This window comes from Trichophyton verrucosum (assembly GCF_000151505.1).
Source record: "Trichophyton verrucosum HKI 0517 chromosome Unknown contig00357_1.f1.exp, whole genome shotgun sequence".
Classification (NCBI taxonomy): domain Eukaryota; kingdom Fungi; phylum Ascomycota; class Eurotiomycetes; order Onygenales; family Arthrodermataceae; genus Trichophyton; species Trichophyton verrucosum.
The window spans coordinates 39,464-58,125 of record NW_003315405.1 but is presented as its reverse complement, the minus strand read 5'-3'; the positions used below and the strand labels follow the sequence as shown (position 1 = coordinate 58,125).

Here is an 18,662-nt window from a genome sequence, read left to right as displayed (position 1 = left end):
TATACATTGAGATGGTGAACACGTACTGAGGGCGTTAAGATCTTACTTGTCATTTATATTATTGACTATCAATTCTAGACACAAATGGACCGAAACAATATACATCAACACTCTTTCTAGGCACGTCCACCAAGGGTAATCTCGAGAACAGACATGACACTTCCAACAGGCTGGACGACATTCTTCAAAGTCAACCGCTCGTCCACAGAATGCAGCAATTCCTTCCAATCTTCCAGGTCTCTTTCCAGACTGTTGAATGCCTCCAACATAGTCATATCCCTGGCTCGCAGAAGCCGCTCCTGGGCAGATGGAATAGACCCTGGCTGCGGCAGAACAGTATCCATTATGATGATGCGAGATGAACCCTTCAGAGCAGGCAGGATGTTCTGGAGGATTTTGACGGCTTCTTTCTTCGGCCAGTCATGCAGAATCATACGCAACAAATACACATCTGCGCCCTGGAATGGCTGAGGCTGGAAGAAATCGTGACCCTCGAAGAAGATACGCGAAGTAACCCCCTTGCCCAACTTCTCCTGTTGCTCCGGTGAAGCTAGGAATGCTTGTCCGTCTGCTGCATTTTCAGGCAGATCCTGCACGATGAAGTTGAGGTCTGGGAAGGTGGAGGCAAGTGAAATACTTGCTGCTCCGCTAGAACCACCAACCTGTTTCATGAATAAAGGGTATTTAGTGCTGCTTTACTTTGCTTGATAGGTGTATCAAAGGTGACCAAGAATGAAACGACTTACATCTACAACTGTCCCCTTGCCCAGGCTGGCCCAGTCAAATCCTTCAATCAGATAGTGCATTCCAGTGCCGCCGCTCTTCTGCACATTCTTCATGTAGCTAGCGAACTGCCGTGTCTTGTCAGGCTGGGTCTTGAGGTGGTCGAAGAACGGCAGATCGGTGTCAAACGCAACATTGTACGCGGTCTGGGTCTTCTCTTCACTGTCCGTCCACTTTACGGTGGCTTCTACCAATTTTGCTGCCATGGGGACCGAAGCCTCACACATGAAAGATGCCCAGTCATAGAAACTGGAGTCAGTCGCGATAAGCATTGATGCTGCCGTGTGAGCGACCATATTGGACTCTGGCTCGCAGAACAAGTGGTTCGTCATGGCCATGCGAGCTACTGTCTTGAGCTGCTTGACCGAAACTCCAGCTGCGGCTGCAAGAGCAGGATACGAAATGGACGAATCGCGTGGGACCAGCTTGAAGATGTTGAAATGGGTGAGCCATCGGAGGCAGGCGATGTGTTGATACTACAAACAGAAAACATCCATTTAGTTGCTGGCGCTGATAGATAGGGGTATGCATTTACTTACTCCGACAGCTAGATGCGGCAGATACTCACTGGGCCCGGCAGCCAGGTGGAAAATTTGGAGGGCGGCTCCCATCAGAGCCTGTCGTGCCGCACCTATCTCTGGAGGCGCGGAAGCTGGGAGCGATGTAGCAGGAGCATCACTGGCAAAAGATGGTGCTGCATGGCCTGAAGTTCGAAGAAACTCGCTCACGACTTTCGCATTTTCTTGCACCTGAGATGCGAGCACCTCCAGCATTGACTCTTGTGAGTGAGTCCCATTGGTTTTGGGAGTTCCACCGTTGGTTTGCTGCATGGTGGTGGCAGGCATTGCTGAGATAGTTGTCAATCTCTAAGCTATCTATTGGAGAAATACACGGAGAAGACTGGATAAACTCGCAGTACACTCAAAGGAGCTTATTGAGAATAATGAGTAGGCCACAGCTCAAAGCTACTACAGGTAGATGAAGCTCAGGTATATAGAATATTATTGAGGATCGGGTATAATTACTACCAACTGACAACACCTCTTGGAGATACACCACAGCTCAACAGCCTCGCAACTCAAGCTTTGGCAATACCGAGAATCCTTACCCGAGTCAGCTCCTACAGCCTATAATACTGGCTTTAGATAGACGAGGCCTTGTCCCATCGATGTGGAAATATATTTCCGCGATGTATAACGGTGCACTGTGTACCTGGAACCTGGCTGTCACAGTATGACAGGCATGCAACACATGTTATCCTAGGTGACTGAGTTGTTGATGCGGTTCGTCCAACAAAGCTCTGCAGCTGAGATCGTCAGGCCCCGAACAACCCCGATGTAACCACCATATCTGGTCCCTATAGGGCTTACGGTATTGGTTAATGATAGCGAGAGCGAACTTTCTCCGCCACGTCAGTAAAAAGCACATAGCTCGCGCCACTCGGGGGAACGTATTTGATTGTATCTTCTGCATTGGCCGACCTTTTAACCCGACGCAACCCCGAGACCCGATTCTTAGCCCGATCTTCACCCTTTTTTCCTCTTCGCGAGATTAAATGCAAAAATCGGGACCCACTTTTCTGCGGGCCGATCACGGCGGATTTACCTTAACTAAATTAAGCTTAACTCCTCCTTGGCTAAAGCTTATTATTTGTAACTCTCAAGAAGTAGTTCGTTCGCGAAGCTTTCTCGTATCAACAGGGATCCAAAAGCACGAAATTACAGGGATGCTTTTGTGGTCGTTTCGAGGTAATTCTAAGCACCCCATACAATTGAAACCTATCTATATCCTATATACATGATGAAACATTACTTGAACGTTGCAAACCAAAAAGTAGGAATCCCTCCTGGGTTAGTTTCCGGCGTAGTTAAACGTTCATACTTGTGAGTGAGATATAACACGTCAGTCCAAGAACCCGCCTTTTCCAGGACCGTATTCTGGTGGTACCTTGGGCCACGCATCAACACCATCCATGAAGGCAATAGCCATGCCACCACCCAGATGAATCTCAAAATGACAGTGCATGAGCCAAGGCCCAGGGTTGTTAGAATGGTATCGTAGCACGATCCAAGATGGCCCGTCAAAGGACGTGATGAAGGTGTCCCGATAATTCGGTGTTTTGAGGTTAAATTTGGTAGGCTCGGCCTTCATTGCCTCTTCGACTGAAGAATAATTCCAGTGTCCTTCCCCGGCACCGATCTGCCAGGTCTTTCCGGAGTGTTTGTGCATGATATGCGGGAACTCCTGGGGCTGATTTGGAAGGGAACCTACCTGAACAACAAGGTCAATCCAAGTATTATTCTTAGTACGGATGACAAGACTCTCGTCCATTGCATCGGCCGAGTCTGGGTAGTAAAGTAATGGGGCGTATGCACTGCGATCCTCTTGATACATTGCACCACCTTTCATGGTGTACGTCCACGCGGTTTTCACGCGGTGAGTATCAAGGAGGTAAAGGGCATCTGCATGCGGGGCGGGTGCACTGGGTGGATAAGGCGGTAGGTTATCGCGGTCTAAGGTAACGACGTGCGTCGTGTTTAGACCGCCATAGTTGAGAATCCCTTTAGACTCCTTCGCTTCGTGAACATTCTTGTCATTCGGGTTCCGTTTACACCGTAGTGTGGCATATGATCCAATGATCTGAGTTAGACCTGTATCCATCACTCGAATTGTATAGTCTCGAGCATCGTTCTTGTGTAACTTTACCATGACCGAGTATCGTTCACCAGCGTAAAACTTGACTGTATCAACTTTCTGCGGCTCAATAAAATGACCGTCTGCCTCATAAACCCACATTTCATGCTCATCAATGGCAAAAACGGGGGTCTTGAAGGTTGCAGCATCAACAAAGTTGAAACTGACCCATTCATCGGCCGGATCGACTTCAAAAACCGCCTGCTCTCCCTCGGATGGCACACATCCTTGTTGTAGATGGAGAGGAATTGTCTCTGGGTGGCCATCGCGTAGATATTTGTTTTCCGTCGATCTGACAAAAGGGAGGCATCTATATTACGAATCAGTGATATTCTCGCTAGAGTCCCAGCAAACAGGAGCCGTACCCTTTGTCATTGACATGGCGTGGGTATATGGCCCATTTCATATAATCCATTGTGTGATTGACAAGAAAATCCTCTCCTGGACAGTATACACTGCCTTTTCCATTGATAAGAATGCTGTCCACGCAACTAGAAGGGAATCCATAAGCTTTTGCGGAGTGCCGTAAGGAACAAGGAGCCATACAATATAGTATAACCTGAGTCTTCTTGGGCCTTCATATATTCCCAGGACTTGAACCGGGTCCAGTCTGAGACAACCACAACATGAGGGTTCGCAACGGCTTTTTTCATACTTTCAATGTCCTTCGGGTTATTGCTGATAAGTGACCATGGAGCTGGAGCTGTGGGCTTTGGCCTGTTGAATGTTAAAGCATGTCCATAAAATGCGAGATAATGGTCAAATAAGTACCTGATGTACATGGCACCGAATAAGCCATCAAACATGGTTGTCCTCGTATGCGAATGCCACCTTATTCTTCTCAGTTAGCTACCATTCCCAATATTTTATATCTCTAGATAATTTCCTACCAATGAGTTCCAGAAGGATACGCCTTGAATCGGTAAATAAAAGACTCTCCCACCTCTATTGGTTTCTGCGTCAAGCCAGGGACACCATCAGACCAGGGAGTGCCTTGCATCCTGGAGTTGTAAGTCGTTCACATCCCTTCTTTCAAAGCCGGCTACCAGATGGGACTTACAAGAGTCCATGCCAATGTATAGTTGTGTTAAAGGGCATTTTATTATGGACAAGGACCTATATATCAATAACTAATTTCAGCAAGGCGCGCACAAATGAATTTTGGCCCATCTTCCAGCCAGTTTCTTACCTCCACGTCGTCGTCTTCGTCCCAGACAAATGTAGGCCCCGGGAACTGGCCATTCATAAAGATCATCTCCCTAGGCTGTCCATTTGGCGCTCCCAAGCCCCATGTCAATGTCAGCTCCTCGCGTACGACTTTCGCAGCGGCCTCTCCTGCAGCGAGAGCGCAGAGGGCAATTATCCATCCTCGCATCGTTCCAACAAAGATCCGTTTAGATCTCGAGCTGATGAACACAGGAATGGGAATGCAGACAGGCAAAGAATTTCATTAAAAAGGCCAGGCTGGCGAGCTCGCCTCGGAGCTGGCTGCATTCCATCACCCAAAGACTGGAGAATACCGCCGTAACTGGCTAATAGTTACATACATAAAACTAATATATATGTCCGAACACGAGAACGGCCGGGGACAGCCTAGCAAAACGCTATCAGATTAGTTTCCACAACCCGAACCCCGACCGAGCAGGCTGGAGAAGCAGAAGCCAGTCGACATGAGCCCAGAGACGACAGAGTTGATGCCCAGAAATGAATAAAACTGCCCCCGGGACTCTGCTGCCCGCCAGTGACTGCTTCTATTCTCCTGGTCTTGATCGGACACACATATACGCCAAGCTGGCAGCATGGAAAACCACCGGCTTCGACGTATAGTACGCCAGACGCTGCGCGGAACTGCCGTGGTGGTGACTATCTTGCTGGCAATACAATGGACCTTCAAGAGCTCGAGCGACAGCAAGGTCAGCAACTATATCAACAGCCGGCTGGGTGCGAACAGTGCCTCTTCGACCCCTGAACCCCATGGTACTGTGTGGGAGACCATCAGGAATGATACCCGTGTCTCCAAATTTGTGAAAGTGCTGGGAGAATTCAAGAACATCGTAGCCGGTCTTGATGCGCCAAAGGCCAAGTTCACCGTCTACGTCCCAACCGACGAAGCGTTCGAGAAGGAGACTTTTGCCTGGGATCTACCATCCTTCTACTGGCTCTACCTGATCGGATACCATATGGGTGCAGGAGCGCTTTCGCAGAAGGATTTTTCACACATGACTACAGCGCCGTCGTTTGTCTTTGCAGACGTCTTCGAGACATATCGCCAACGCATTAGCATACAGAGGGTAGATGGAGGTGACGGCTTCATGTTGAACCATGTAGCCCGGCCGGCTGCTCCTGAGATGGTGAGTGAGTGGCGCTTTTTGCTCAACAGTTGTATATCTATATATAACTAGTTACCTGGCTCCTTGCTAATTATGTGTAGCCTGCAGTGAATGGTTACGTCCATCTGATTGATCGTGTCCTTATGATGCCAGAATCGACGTCCGACCTCCTACGTGATGACCCTAAATTGAGCAAACTGCGCAAAGCTCTCATCGATACAGACGTTGCCGTGACAGTCAACGATACGTCCAACCATCTCGGCCAGACTGTGTTTGCTCCTACCAATAAAGCCTTCGACAAGTTGGGATCAAAAGCCAATCAGTTTCTCTTTAGCCCCTATGGCAAGGAATACCTAAGAGCTCTGCTTCAATACCACATTGTTGCCAACCAGACCATGTTTAGCAATTTGCTGTTCCCTCATAACGGGGAGGCACAGATTCCCCTGGAAAACGGGTCAAAAGTAGGTACTCTCATCAGTCCTCCCCGTGGCATATCATCGTTTGATTGCTGAGTCAAATGAATATTGTAGATACATCTTCCGACTCTGCTTCGTTCCCATAATCTGAGTGTGACGGTAGAGATGGATGGATCTCGAGTTTCTCCCAAGATCAACAATGCTGTTAGCATCGAGAGTCATGACATCGTGGTGATGGATGGCGTGGTACATAAGATTGACACCGTCTTGCTACCACCGCTCCTATCCAATGGAGAAGAGTCTACCTCCGAACAATCATGGATGAGCACTATGGCACAATGGCTTCTAGGCCCGTCCGGAGTACCAGTGGGAGAGCTGAAGAAAAGATTAGAGAGACTTGTTGTAGAGCCGTGACCAATCTCGCTATTTGCGCAATGCCGGTTGTCTGCGCAACGATAAAAATCCGGTGTACCACATCTACATGTAGAATAATATACATTAAGAATCAACCATTTTGTCATCTCTCTGTAATTCACTTGGTTAACTAGCTAGTCAACGAGTGAGAAAATGATGCTCTCAAGCCTGGATGTTGTAATTTGATTTTACCCCTTTTAGAGTAACTCTACCCAGGTAGTTAGTTAGCCCCTGAATTTCATACCGAACATGATCAATCGGAGGATTCATTTGAGAAAATGTCAAACTATTCCATGAATCGTCTACCCTCAGCCAGGCTCGTGTTTTCGACTGTGAGAGAGTCCAGAAGCTTCTCCCTCCCTCGGGCGAAGATTTATCCAGCGAGACCAAATTGAGACCCATTTTCAGGGCCAGCCTTCGGGGCTCGGGTTTGAACCTGCCGGTGAGCCTTCCCCGATGTTTAACATACAATAACTAACTGGCTAAAATAATGTTAGTGAGCATGTTCAATAAGTAACCCGAGCAACTTCGGGCTTGGTATAGCGGCTGGTGGCTGAAGCATCGAACTCCTGGTGTCTCTCGCGATGAACAACAGCGCCGGGACAGACTCAGCAACAAGCTATATCATGACGGCGGCAAGATTGGAGAGGGTCAAGATGAAGACGACATCGTTTCTATCTCTACATTTTCGATCTCTACCAAGTGTTGGCTAGCAATCCGCCAGAACGTCACCATGGCTGCCGAGGAAGTCCCATTGCAGAATAGCGAGCTATTCGATGTCAGTGACTGCGTTGCAGTTGTTACTGGAGGTGGAACAGGGATAGGCCTGATGATGGCAAAGGCACTCGAGGCCAATGGAGCAAAGGTCTACATCCTGGGTCGACGGCTGGCAGTCCTCGAGGCCGCCGCAAAGCAAGCAGTAAGCCAGATATAGATATATATATGCACCCCCTAGGAGGAGTATGGAATCAAAACACTAACAAGGCAACCCAGACATACGGAAACATTTACCCCTTACAATGTGATATCACCTCCAAGGACGACCTCGAGACGGCAGTGGAACGCATTGCCAGCGAGGACGGCTTCGTCAACTTGGTGGTCAACAACGCTGGAATCTCAACACCGAACCTAGGCCCCCAGCGGACGCGACCAAATGCCAAATGGAGCATCACAGACCTGCGGAACTACTGGTTCAGCAAGCCGTCGTTCGAGGACTACGCCAGGGTTCTTGAAGCCAACACCACGGCGCCCCTGATGGTGACCTTTGCATTCCTCGAGCTGCTGGACCGGGGCAACCGTGTGCGCGCAGAGCAGGCAAAGGCAAACGGCGGCCGGTCAGACTACGTGCGCAGCCAGGTCATCATGGTCAGCAGCGTTGGTGGCTTTGGTCGCGATAACTCGGCCTTCATCTACGGCGCCAGCAAGGCCGGGACAACGCAGATGACCAAGAATCTGTCGACATATCTTACGCCATGGAAGATCCGAGCGAATGTCCTGGCACCAGGATGTAAGGCCCCCTTAATTACTGCAAGATATAACCATACCAGAAAGATAGGAAGCTAACGGTGGTGCCATAGATTTCCACACGGAGATGACCCAAGACTTCTACAAGAGTACGGGGGGTCGGTTACCGGCTACCATGACCCCTGAAGAGCGCTTTGGAGACATGCAGGAGATCAGTGGGACCCTCTTGTACATGGCCTCGAAGGCTGGTGCCTACTGTAACGGCTCAGTGATGTTGTCTGATGGAGGCTACCTTGCTATCCATCCCAGCGCTTATTGATCGATGTTATATTTGGGTCTTACTGTGAAAGCACTTTTTTTTCTTATTTAACAAAAATATTGGTTATCCATGTTTATAAAATAGTTATATATAAGGCTATGGCGAAGGATCATATTCGGGTTAAAGCCCCAGACAATAATCCCGATCGATATTGATAGAGTTATTATCAAAAGGCTGAGCTAAAGAAGCTAGCCACCAATTGAAGACAGAATTACTCTATTGACTTAAATAATTCGAGAGCAGGGGGTTTACATTGGGAGCTGGATCGAGATGTCAAGGGCAGAGATGATGCCAGCTAATATATACACAAAGTATAAGGAAAAAGTGAAAAGAAATCTTGACCATAATTAGCTACCTATCTCACACTCGCGTCGAATAAACTTAGTCAGGAAGAGTTTGCTTCAGCCTCACACTACGGGTACCAATTCTTAGCCCGAAGCTCCTTGTTCATCTTGATTATGTTCTCCCGAGCACCGGCCCATGGCTTACGCTTGCCCGCATTGAACAGTCGGTAGTGGAAAGGCAGCAAAAGCCCATCCATAACCATACCGCATAGTTCCCGGTCCATGAGCCAGAAAGTCCAGCCCTGCCAGCCATATCCCAAATTCGCTCCCATACCGAGACCGGCCGTTTCATCAACCCATTCCAGCCAGTCAACTCCTTTAGTTAGGCCCGGCGTCACTCGCGAGTTGTTAGAGAGATTGGCAATCCACTTGAATTGCTCGTCCACCTGGCGGTTCATTTCTGCCTTGGATGGAAGTCGAGAAGTCCCCTTCCAGAGCTGTGCAACTGCCATGCTCGCAAGGTCGAACATCAGGAATGCCGGGTTCATGAATGACAAGTTGCCCATGAAAGCAAGTGACTCGGGGTGCTGCAGGGAGATGACATTCTGGTAAAGACGAGGCATCTTCCGGCCATTCGACATCTCACAGGCGTCCTTCTGGTCATAGATGGTTGGATCACTCTTCCCGAGCATTGAATAGTCAACGGTGTATCCAGTACACCAGACGATGGAGTCCACCTCAATTACAGTGCCATCGGTCATTTCGATGGTTGTGCCGTCACAGACGTGACGGATAGCCGGAAGGGAAATAACCCGGCCACTGGATAGGTTGTCAATCAGATTGTCGCTGATAATTGGTCGTTGCTGGCTGAAAGACGGAGCAGGATCCAGCTGCCATTCCGGCTTAAGGTCGTATAGCCGATTGCGAAGTCCGACAATAACGCTATCCATCACCTTTTTCCACAGGCCTGGGGTGTAGCGGGACATCTTACCCAAAATCCATCCTTTGCGATAGGTGCGTACATGGTCGACCGGCTTACCGTCAACCCATCGTGGCAACTGGAACATGGTTAGCTGTAACGGAAAGCAGTGGGATATAGTGCCGGCTCAAGACTTACCACTATGGCACCGTGACGGTGCGATACATACACTTGTTCCGCTACATCCGCCAGAAGGCCCGTGACATCAGCTGCAGTGTTTCCAAAGCCAACAACCAGCACCCGCTTGCCTGCATAGTCATCAGCACTTTTATAGTTAGCTTGGATACTTATTGCAGGCATCAAGCCATCCATAAATTACCGAATGAGAAAAAAAACAGCCCAACTTACCTCTTGAAAGTGACAGAATGTTGCACGTCTCCTTTGAATTTCTCGATTCCCGCTACCTTCGGGATATTGGGTACTTGATCGGGGCCCAACGCATGGATTACTTTGTCAAATTCTTGCACAGTCTTCTGGTCTTCGTTTCCAACTGGAGATATTTCAATTTCCCACTTGTGTTTCATCTCATTCCAGCTTGCACGGTGGATGTTTGTGCTAAGGCGCACATGTGGCATGACCTGGAAATGCTCGGCATACGAGGCAAGGTATTTCGCCATATGGCTTGCTGTCGGGAAATCTGGCGTATCTACACCCAGTTAAAACCATACAATTCCGCAATGCATAAGCTCTTGCGCAAACTCACCATCAGGAAAGGGAAAATCGGTGAATGATCCCTAGTATAAAAGGTCTGTTTAGTCCAGCTCTTCTATATCGGCAACAGCTTGTATAGAGCTATCTTACACGATGTTTGGATCCGTTTGTTACCGTGGCTAGAAAACGAATTGAGCTCTGGTCAGTTGAATGAGTCCACATAGCACATATAAAGAGAGTAAAAGCTGACTTGGTAACACAGAGATGTTCTTATTCTCCTCATTGTAATGCCATAGACCGCCAACGTATGAATTCCGATCGAATCCGGTCACATTGAACCCTTCCTCAAGCAGGTTCTTCATCGACACAAGGCCAAGGGCCCCTATATTGGTGCCAAGTCAGCTATCTGCATATCATTATCGATAACCTATTCAGCGGAGAGGCAGCAAGCTACCAGTATAGAATCTTTACATACCAAGACCAAGAACCGCAACTGTTGGCGCTTTTTCAGACATTTTGGAAGCCCAAATGATCAAAGGAGAAGAAACAGCTTTGCCAATAGTATGTAAATGGGTATCATCAAATGTTGACCGTTATTCTTGGGTATGTCTGGGCAGCCCTATCGTATAAAGGGTGGAAAGGCACACGGCAAAAGAAACATTAAAGCAAAATAAATCTCCGTAGTAGAAAGCCTGCTTCATTAACATTGTATATTCCAAATTACCCGGGGCCTCCGAAAGGGGGCTGAGATGTCGTAGGATTCGGGGTACAGTCGGGACTCAACCGGGTTAAGTTGAGCTGATATGGAAGAGGATCCAGGTTCGGCCCAGTGGACTCTTACTCGGATATGGGAGCCCACATTTAGAGAACCTTGTACCTCATGGCTATCCACAATGTATAGTAGTACCACTATTCTCCCCTTGTTTCAGTACAGATATTGGACCCTGGTTGAGATCCGAATTCCGACACATGGTCCCGGGAATGATCGGGGGTCGCGCGGGAGTCCTGCAAGATCTCTTTCGGGTCTTGTTATTGGCTCGGGAAATGTATGGAGACATCGTTGGTATGCAAAGCTGAAGTGGATTGGTAGGCTTGAGCTGGACGCTGGCGGACGAGTCGAGGACCAAGCGGCTGCCACCACTCACATGGGAATGGAGTCTCCAAAAAAGGGCACGTGGGAACGTGGTGTGTAAATATAGCCAATTTAGACATCTCACAAGGGTCTTGCTTGAGGCTTTAAAAACTGTTGGAAATCCCCCTAGGACATATCAGAGCAGAGTTCAACTGCGCAGTTCCATACACTTCTACTGGAGCTCCAGTTCTCCTTTGCCATTTTCAACTTCCCATGCAGTTCAGCACTTAGGCAATAGTAATTGCTTCAACATATAACTCAAGTGCCTCTGCTGACCATGGTGAATCAACTGCACCTCTATCTCTTCGGAGATTTGACATATGACATTTCCACAAAGCTGCAACCACTCCTTCACTCTGATTCATATCCCCTTCTTCGTTCGTTTTTTGATTGCGTTTGCGATAAACTCAGAGCTGAGATTGGTCAATTGCCGGCCCAGGACAAAGAAGTTTTCCCTCGTTTTTCTAGCATTGCTGAGCTATTGACATGGCGTAGCGGCCACAGCAGGTCAAATCCTGCTGTTGAGAATGCATTGACGTGCATCTATCAACTGGGTGAGTTTATTCAGTAAGTCCCTGGAGTTGGGAGCATCTGCATAATCAAGCAATGAATGTCCTGAAGGATGAATCCATGCTAATGAATATGCCCCTTTTCTACTGCAGCCAACATGAGGGTCTCGGACAGGAATACTTCTCTCCCCAAGAAACCTGCGTATCAGGTATCTGTACCGGTGCTCTTTCTGCCGCAGCTGTTAGCTGTTGTAGGACTGCATCTGAACTGGTCCCTATTGCTGTACAAACGGTACTGGTCGCTTTTCGACTGGGGATGTGCACATTACGTGCTGCCAAGGCAATTGACCCGTCGGAAGGAAACTGGTCGATGGTTGTATCTTGTGATTCAACTGACAAAGTTGAAGAGCTTCTTTGCAAATTCTCTGAGTCTAATGTAAGAATGATGCCTGCACTGCTATCGGGATAACAATGGCTAACAAATTCCACAGAATCTTCCCATCACATCAATGCCATGGATTAGTGCATATGGGGAGGATAACTGGGTGTCGATCAGTGCACCTGCATCCATTTTGCTAGCACTTCGCTCCTCTGAGATACTGTCAGGAATGCGCTCGCGTGTACTTGACATCCACTCCCCTTATCATGCAAAGCATATATTTTCAAATAGCGACATCGATGCAATCCTCGAGACAACCGATTCTCAGGAGTGGGAGCGATATAGAGCCGTTCGACCTATGGTTTCGAGCACCACTGGAGAAGTAATTGAGCCCGAAGGACTCCGACCCCGCTTGGAGGCAGCACTCATTCAAATTTTGATTGAGCCGATCAGATGGACAGAGCTCACTCAGGGGCTGGCTGCATTCATGTCCTCAATCAACGCAACGAGGTTCCACGTTATTTCTATTGGCACCAATGCAGAGGCCACATTAACTGCATCACTGAGCTCCAAGATGCAACTTGATGATTCTCAAGTCCCCGGTAATGGCGAGAGTGTGAAGCCAGACCAAAACGGTGGCGAGGCCCGTGGAAATATGGTTCGTGGTCGATCCAAGATCGCTATCGTTGGCCTCTCAGGCAGATATCCAAGTGCAGAGAATAACGAGGAATTCTGGGATCTCATCTTCCGTGGACTAGACGTGCACAAAACTGTGCCAGATCTCCACTGGAGTGCTAAGACACATGTTGACCCTACCGGCAAGAAAAAGAATACCAGTGCTACCCCGTACGGCTGCTGGTTGGAACATCCTGAGGCATTTGATGGACTCTTTTTCAACATGTCACCCCGCGAGGCACCCCAAGTCGACCCTGCTCAGCGTATCGCCTTGATGACCGCCTATGAAGCAATGGAACAAGCCGGAATTGTCCCTGGCGCTACCCCATCCACCCGCCACGACCGGGTGGGCGTCTTCTATGGAGTCACAAGCAATGACTGGATGGAAACTAACAGTGCCCAAAACATCGACACGTACTTCATTCCCGGTGGTAACAGAGCGTTCATCCCAGGCAGGATCAATTATTTCTTCAAATTCAGCGGTCCCAGCTACAGTGTTGACACCGCATGCTCTTCTAGTTTGGCATCTCTCCATATCGCTTGCAATTCTCTGTGGCAGCGTGATATTGATACTGCCATTGCGGGTGGAACAAACATCCTTACCAACCCTGACTTTACTGCTGGTCTGGATCGTGGGCACTTCCTCTCACGCACTGGTAACTGTAAGACATTTGATGACGATGCCGATGGGTATTGCCGTGGAGAAGGTGTTGGCACCGTTATCCTGAAGCGTTTGGAGGATGCCATTGCTGACAAGGATCCTATCCACGGTCTCATCTTGGGAACTTACACAAACCATTCGGCAGAGGCAGAGTCAATCACCCGCCCGCATGTCGGAGCCCAGAGGGATATCATGAGAAATATTCTCAGCAACAGTGGAGTTGATCCATACAGTGTGAGTTACGTTGAACTGCATGGAACAGGTACTCAGGCAGGCGATGCTAGAGAAATGACCTCTGTCCTGGACACTTTCGCGCCTGCAGACGCCCGTCGATATCGTCAGCCCGAAGAGTCCTTATATCTAGGCTCAGTTAAATCCAACATCGGTCACGGAGAGGCTGCTGCTGGAGTCAGTGCTCTGATCAAGGTTCTCTTGATGTTGAGAAACAATACCATCCCTCCGCACTGTGGTATCAAAAACAAAATCAACTCCAGCTTCCCAACAGACCTTGATGCCAGGAACGTATACATTGCAAAGAAGGCCGTCCCCTGGCCGTCAAAAGAGGGACAGCCACGCAGGGTATTTATAAACAACTTCAGCGCTGCAGGAGGAAACTCTGCCCTAGTCCTCGAAGAAAAACCTGTGGAGGCTGAGATTCTGGGAACAGATCCTAGAGCTGCCCATGTGGTAACGGTGTCAGCCAAATCAGCAATTTCTTTGAATCGAAATATCCAGTCACTCGCAGATTATATTGAGAAGCATCAAGACGAGACTCTTTTCCTTCCCCAGCTGTCCTATACCACGACCGCACGTCGAATTCACCATCAACATCGAGTTGCTGTTACCGGTGCATCTGCTGCCGATATCAAGGCAGCTCTTAAAACAGCGGCTGCAAATGGTGATGGCAAGGTTAGAGCAAGAGTTGCACCCAAGGTCACATTCACATATACTGGACAGGGTGCTCAGTATGTTGGTATGGCTAAGCAGCTATACACATTATTTGATCAATTTAAGAGAGACATCAACCGATTTGATAGCCTTGCCCAGAAGCTAGGATTCCCCAGCTTCCTTTCTGTGATTGAGGATGAGTCTAGCCAGCAACAGCACGATATCTCTCCAGTCACCTTACAACTCTCCAGTGTCTGTATGCAAATGGCTTTATCTCGGCTGCTTATTTCCTGGAAATATCATTCCGGACAATGTCATAGGTCACAGCCTTGGCGAATATGCTGCTCTCAATACCGCTGGTGTTCTGTCCGACACAGACACCATTTTCCTCGTGGGAAGACGTGCGCAGTTGTTAGAGCAGCATTGTATACTTGGAACACACAGCATGCTTGTGGTTAAGGCTTCTTTAGCTGCCGTCCAGAGAGCACTCGATGGCACGGAATTTGAGGTTGCATGTATCAATGCACCAGAGGAGACTGTCCTTGCCGGGCCCAACAAACAAATTGAAGCCCTCAAGGAGTCCTTGAACAACAATGGCCTCAAGACAAAGATCATTTCGGTGCCTTTTGCATACCATTCTTCCCAGGTAGATTCCATATTGAACCATTTCGAGACACTGGCTACAGGCGTTAGGTTCCGCAAGCCAGCGATTCCGGTTATATCTCCATTGCTCGCCGAGGTCATCGTGGACGAGGGTATCATTTGCCCTAGGTATCTAAGGAGACATTGCCGTGAGACCGTCAGTTTCCTCGGAGCTCTTCAGCATGTCAAAGAGACTGGAGTCGTGAAAGATAAGTCCTTTTTCGTCGAGGTAGGCCCTCACCCTATCGTGACTGGTATGGTTAAGGCACTCTTTGGGACCTCTGTCACTTCTATGGCTACGCTTCAGCGTAGCCGTGATGACCTGAAGGTTGTAACCGAGTTGCTTGTTTCCCTTTATTCGGCCGGCACTGACCTTCGCTGGAACGAGTACCACCGCGACTTTGAGGCTTCTCACAAGGTCCTGGAACTCCCTGCATACAACTGGGACTTGGGGAACTACTGGATGCAGTACGTGAATGACTGGTCTTTGCGAAAGGGTGACCCCCCATTGATCGTTGGCCCTTCGTCCTTGACCTCAACTACCATCCACAAAGTAGTGGACGACAGTATTGACAAAATTGTTGTCGAGTCGGATATGGCACGCGAAGATTTTAATCCCTTGGTACAGGGCCACGAGGTCGATGGCGTGCCTCTATGCACACCAGTAAGTGCCGGCGTGAATCGATAGTTTCCAAGCGATAATTTTGATGCTGACCGTACTTCTAGTCTGTCTATGCGAATATAGCCCTTTCCATCGGCAAGTATCTTCTGGAGAGATACCATCCAGAAATCGAAACGAACCTGGTCGACGTGGCCAACATGACTGTCTTGAAGGCATTGATTGCTCGGGCTCAGGGGCCCCAGCCACTTCGTACCATAGCAACTGTCGATTGGTCTGCTAAGAAAGCTGGCGTTTCCTTCCGCTCTTACGATGTAAGTCTTCCCTACCATGGTGTTGGAATGCCAGAGTCCCGTGCTAACATTGACCCAACCCACTGTAGAAATCTGGAGAGCCAACGGTGGAACATGCGACCTGCGAGATACACTTCACTGATCGGTCTCGGCTCAAGCTGCTAGAGGGCTCTACTGCAACTATCAAGGCTCGAATGGGCGCTATGCGCGAGACACTTGGAAGCGGTGAAACCCAAAGATTCAATCGAGCAATGGTTTATAAGATGATCAGTCCTTTGGCACAATTCCACCGAGACTATCAGCCACTCGATGAAGTTATCATCGATAGCAACAGCCTGGAAGTCTCCAGTCAGGTCAACTTCAAAGGTGTCCAGGCTGCTGGTAACTTCTTTGCCCATCCAGCTTATATTGACGGCCTCACACAGGCAGGAGGGTTTGTCATGAACTGCAATGACAGTAATGATTTGGCAGTGGAGGTGTTCGTTAACCATGGCTGGGAGTCTCTACAGCTGTATGAGCCTCTTCAGAAGGAGAAGAAGTATAAGACTTTCTGTCATATGTCTCCAGGAGACAACAGAAAGTTCCATGGTGATGTGGTGGTCTTTGAAAGTGAGAAAATTGTAGCCAGTTACAAGGGCATTGTTGTAAGTTGCTCCCATCAGAACTGAACTTGCGAGGCCAAGTAACTGACAACTGGCAAACAGTTCCAAGGCGTTCCTCGTCGAGTGTTGCGTTTCTTCTTGAAGCCTGAAGCGCCGGCCGCTCCCCGTGGACAAGCAAATCAAAAGACCACAGCACGACCAGCTCCTGTTGCACCAGTTGCAACGGCCATGCCAACTTCTACCTCCAAGCCAATTGCTAAGCCCGCCATGGCTCCAACAACAGCCAGCGCCAAGTCACCAAAGGTCAAGCAGGCATTCCAAATTATCTCTGAAGAAGCTGGCGTGCCTGTTGAAGACCTCACGGACGATTGTGTCTTCACAGACATGGGAATTGATTCGCTGTTGGCTCTAGTGATCACAAGCCGATTCCGGGAAGAGCTCGAGTTGGACGGGGAACTGGATGATATATTCCTCACGTATACCTCCGGGAAAGCGCTTAGAAGCTACCTTGCAAACCAGTCAGGTTCGGATATCCCAGTAGTGGTGGAACCAACACCATTACCGGTCATTGCGCTAAATGTTGAGCCCGCCGTCACTTCTCGAATCTCCATGGGTGCCGATTGTGCTGCTGCCCTTGCTATAGTGTCTGAAGAGAGTGGAATTGCGATTGCAGAGCTCGCTGATGAGTGTATCCTTGCAGAAATTGGTATCGATTCACTTCTGGCGCTTGTGATCGTCAGTCGTTTCAAGGAGGAATTGGACGTCGATATTGACAGTCAATCTGTGTTCACAGATTCCTTCACGATCCGAGACCTGAAGGCATTCTTTGGAAAGGGGGAATCAACTATTACTACCCGCGCACCGTCCATTCTGATGGAAAGCTCTGATGAAAACACCATGTCATCCATGACACCACCAGACTCAAGTTCCGACTACGACACGTCCGAGAAGCCAGAACACATTGCTGTACCGCCTGCCACATCTGTTCTATTGCAGGGTATTGCAAGACACGCAGAGAAGATCCTCTTCCTCTTCCCTGACGGCTCAGGATCTGCAACTTCATATTCAGCAATCCCACGGCTGAGTCCCCGCGTAGCTGTCATCGGGCTTAACTCTCCCTATAACAAGATCCCAGAGCTTTTCAGATGCACTCTCGACGACCTGATTGATAGTTACATAGATGAGGTCCGCCGTCGCCAACCAACAGGGCCATATTATTTCGGAGGCTGGTCCGCCGGAGGTATTTTGGCCTACCGCGCCGCTCAAAAGCTGATTGAAGCTGGTGAAAAAGTTCCCGATCTTATTCTAATCGATTCCCCGGTCCCAAGGGGGTTGGACAAGCTGCCACAGCATTTCTATGATCACTGCAGCAAGTATCAGGTATTCGGACACCGTGCTGGACCAACCAAGGGCCATGCGAAGGCACCGGCATGGCTTATTCCACACTTCAATGCAACAATTGACACCCTACATGATTACCATGCGTCCCCTCTTCCGGCTGGTAAAACGCCACGAACGACTATCATATGGGCGTGTGAGAGTGTAATTGATGGTGTTAATGTGCCCAAACTTCAGTCCCATCCCGACGATACACCAGGCATGAAGTTTTTGTCTGAACAACGCACCGACTTTTCAGCAGCTGGGTGGGAGGCCGTCTTTCCAGGAGGAGAGATTATCTTGGAGCGTATTGAGCGCGCCAACCACTTCTCTATGATGGTGAGTACAACAACCTGAGCACATTTAAAGAGCCAGTCCTGGTCAGTAACTAACCACACAATCGTATTAGAAAGGAGAGCATGCATCTAAGCTAGCTGCAATCATTAAAGCTGCACTAGCATAAGCGAATGAAGTGAAATAGCTGTGGCCGGAGTGTACATACGTGACCAGTAGCTAGAGGCGTTTGAGATTTGTGATTTTTGGATAGTAAC

General features: G+C 48.9%; 6 protein-coding genes across 6 annotated transcripts; 3 read left to right on the top strand and 3 right to left on the bottom strand.

Annotated features, from left to right (window-relative positions):
* Positions 1-116: 116 nt before the first annotated feature.
* TRV_04616 (O-methyltransferase, putative) lies at positions 117-1,628 on the bottom strand (the record flags this gene model as incomplete). Its single annotated transcript, XM_003021257.1, has 3 exons — positions 117-662; positions 747-1,259; positions 1,323-1,628. The coding sequence occupies 3 exons, from the start codon at positions 1,626-1,628 to the stop codon at positions 117-119; spliced, it is 1,365 nt and encodes a 454-aa protein (XP_003021303.1).
* Positions 1,629-2,685: 1,057 nt separating this feature from the next.
* TRV_04615 (conidial pigment biosynthesis oxidase Arb2) lies at positions 2,686-4,283 on the bottom strand (the record flags this gene model as incomplete). Its single annotated transcript, XM_003021256.1, has 3 exons — positions 2,686-3,787; positions 3,843-3,968; positions 4,024-4,283. The coding sequence occupies 3 exons, from the start codon at positions 4,281-4,283 to the stop codon at positions 2,686-2,688; spliced, it is 1,488 nt and encodes a 495-aa protein (XP_003021302.1).
* A 993-nt stretch (positions 4,284-5,276) lies between these two features.
* On the top strand, positions 5,277-6,637 carry TRV_04614 (Fasciclin domain family protein; the record flags this gene model as incomplete). Its single annotated transcript, XM_003021255.1, has 3 exons — positions 5,277-5,828; positions 5,909-6,268; positions 6,338-6,637. 3 exons carry the CDS (start codon positions 5,277-5,279, stop codon positions 6,635-6,637), a joined length of 1,212 nt encoding a protein of 403 aa, XP_003021301.1.
* Positions 6,638-7,139: 502 nt separating this feature from the next.
* TRV_04613 (short chain dehydrogenase/reductase family) lies at positions 7,140-8,420 on the top strand (the record flags this gene model as incomplete). The annotated part of the gene is made up of 4 exons (XM_003021254.1): positions 7,140-7,150; positions 7,181-7,556; positions 7,631-8,144; positions 8,215-8,420. 4 exons carry the CDS (start codon positions 7,140-7,142, stop codon positions 8,418-8,420), a joined length of 1,107 nt encoding a protein of 368 aa, XP_003021300.1.
* Positions 8,421-8,832: 412 nt separating this feature from the next.
* TRV_04612 (uncharacterized protein) lies at positions 8,833-10,300 on the bottom strand (the record flags this gene model as incomplete). The annotated part of the gene is made up of 3 exons (XM_003021253.1): positions 8,833-9,777; positions 9,822-9,948; positions 10,032-10,300. 3 exons carry the CDS (start codon positions 10,298-10,300, stop codon positions 8,833-8,835), a joined length of 1,341 nt encoding a protein of 446 aa, XP_003021299.1.
* A 1,772-nt stretch (positions 10,301-12,072) lies between these two features.
* On the top strand, positions 12,073-18,574 carry TRV_04611 (conidial pigment polyketide synthase PksP/Alb1; the record flags this gene model as incomplete). Its single annotated transcript, XM_003021252.1, has 7 exons — positions 12,073-12,411; positions 12,467-14,834; positions 14,899-15,884; positions 15,947-16,153; positions 16,222-16,776; positions 16,837-18,450; positions 18,521-18,574. 7 exons carry the CDS (start codon positions 12,073-12,075, stop codon positions 18,572-18,574), a joined length of 6,123 nt encoding a protein of 2,040 aa, XP_003021298.1.
* Positions 18,575-18,662: the final 88 nt, after the last annotated feature.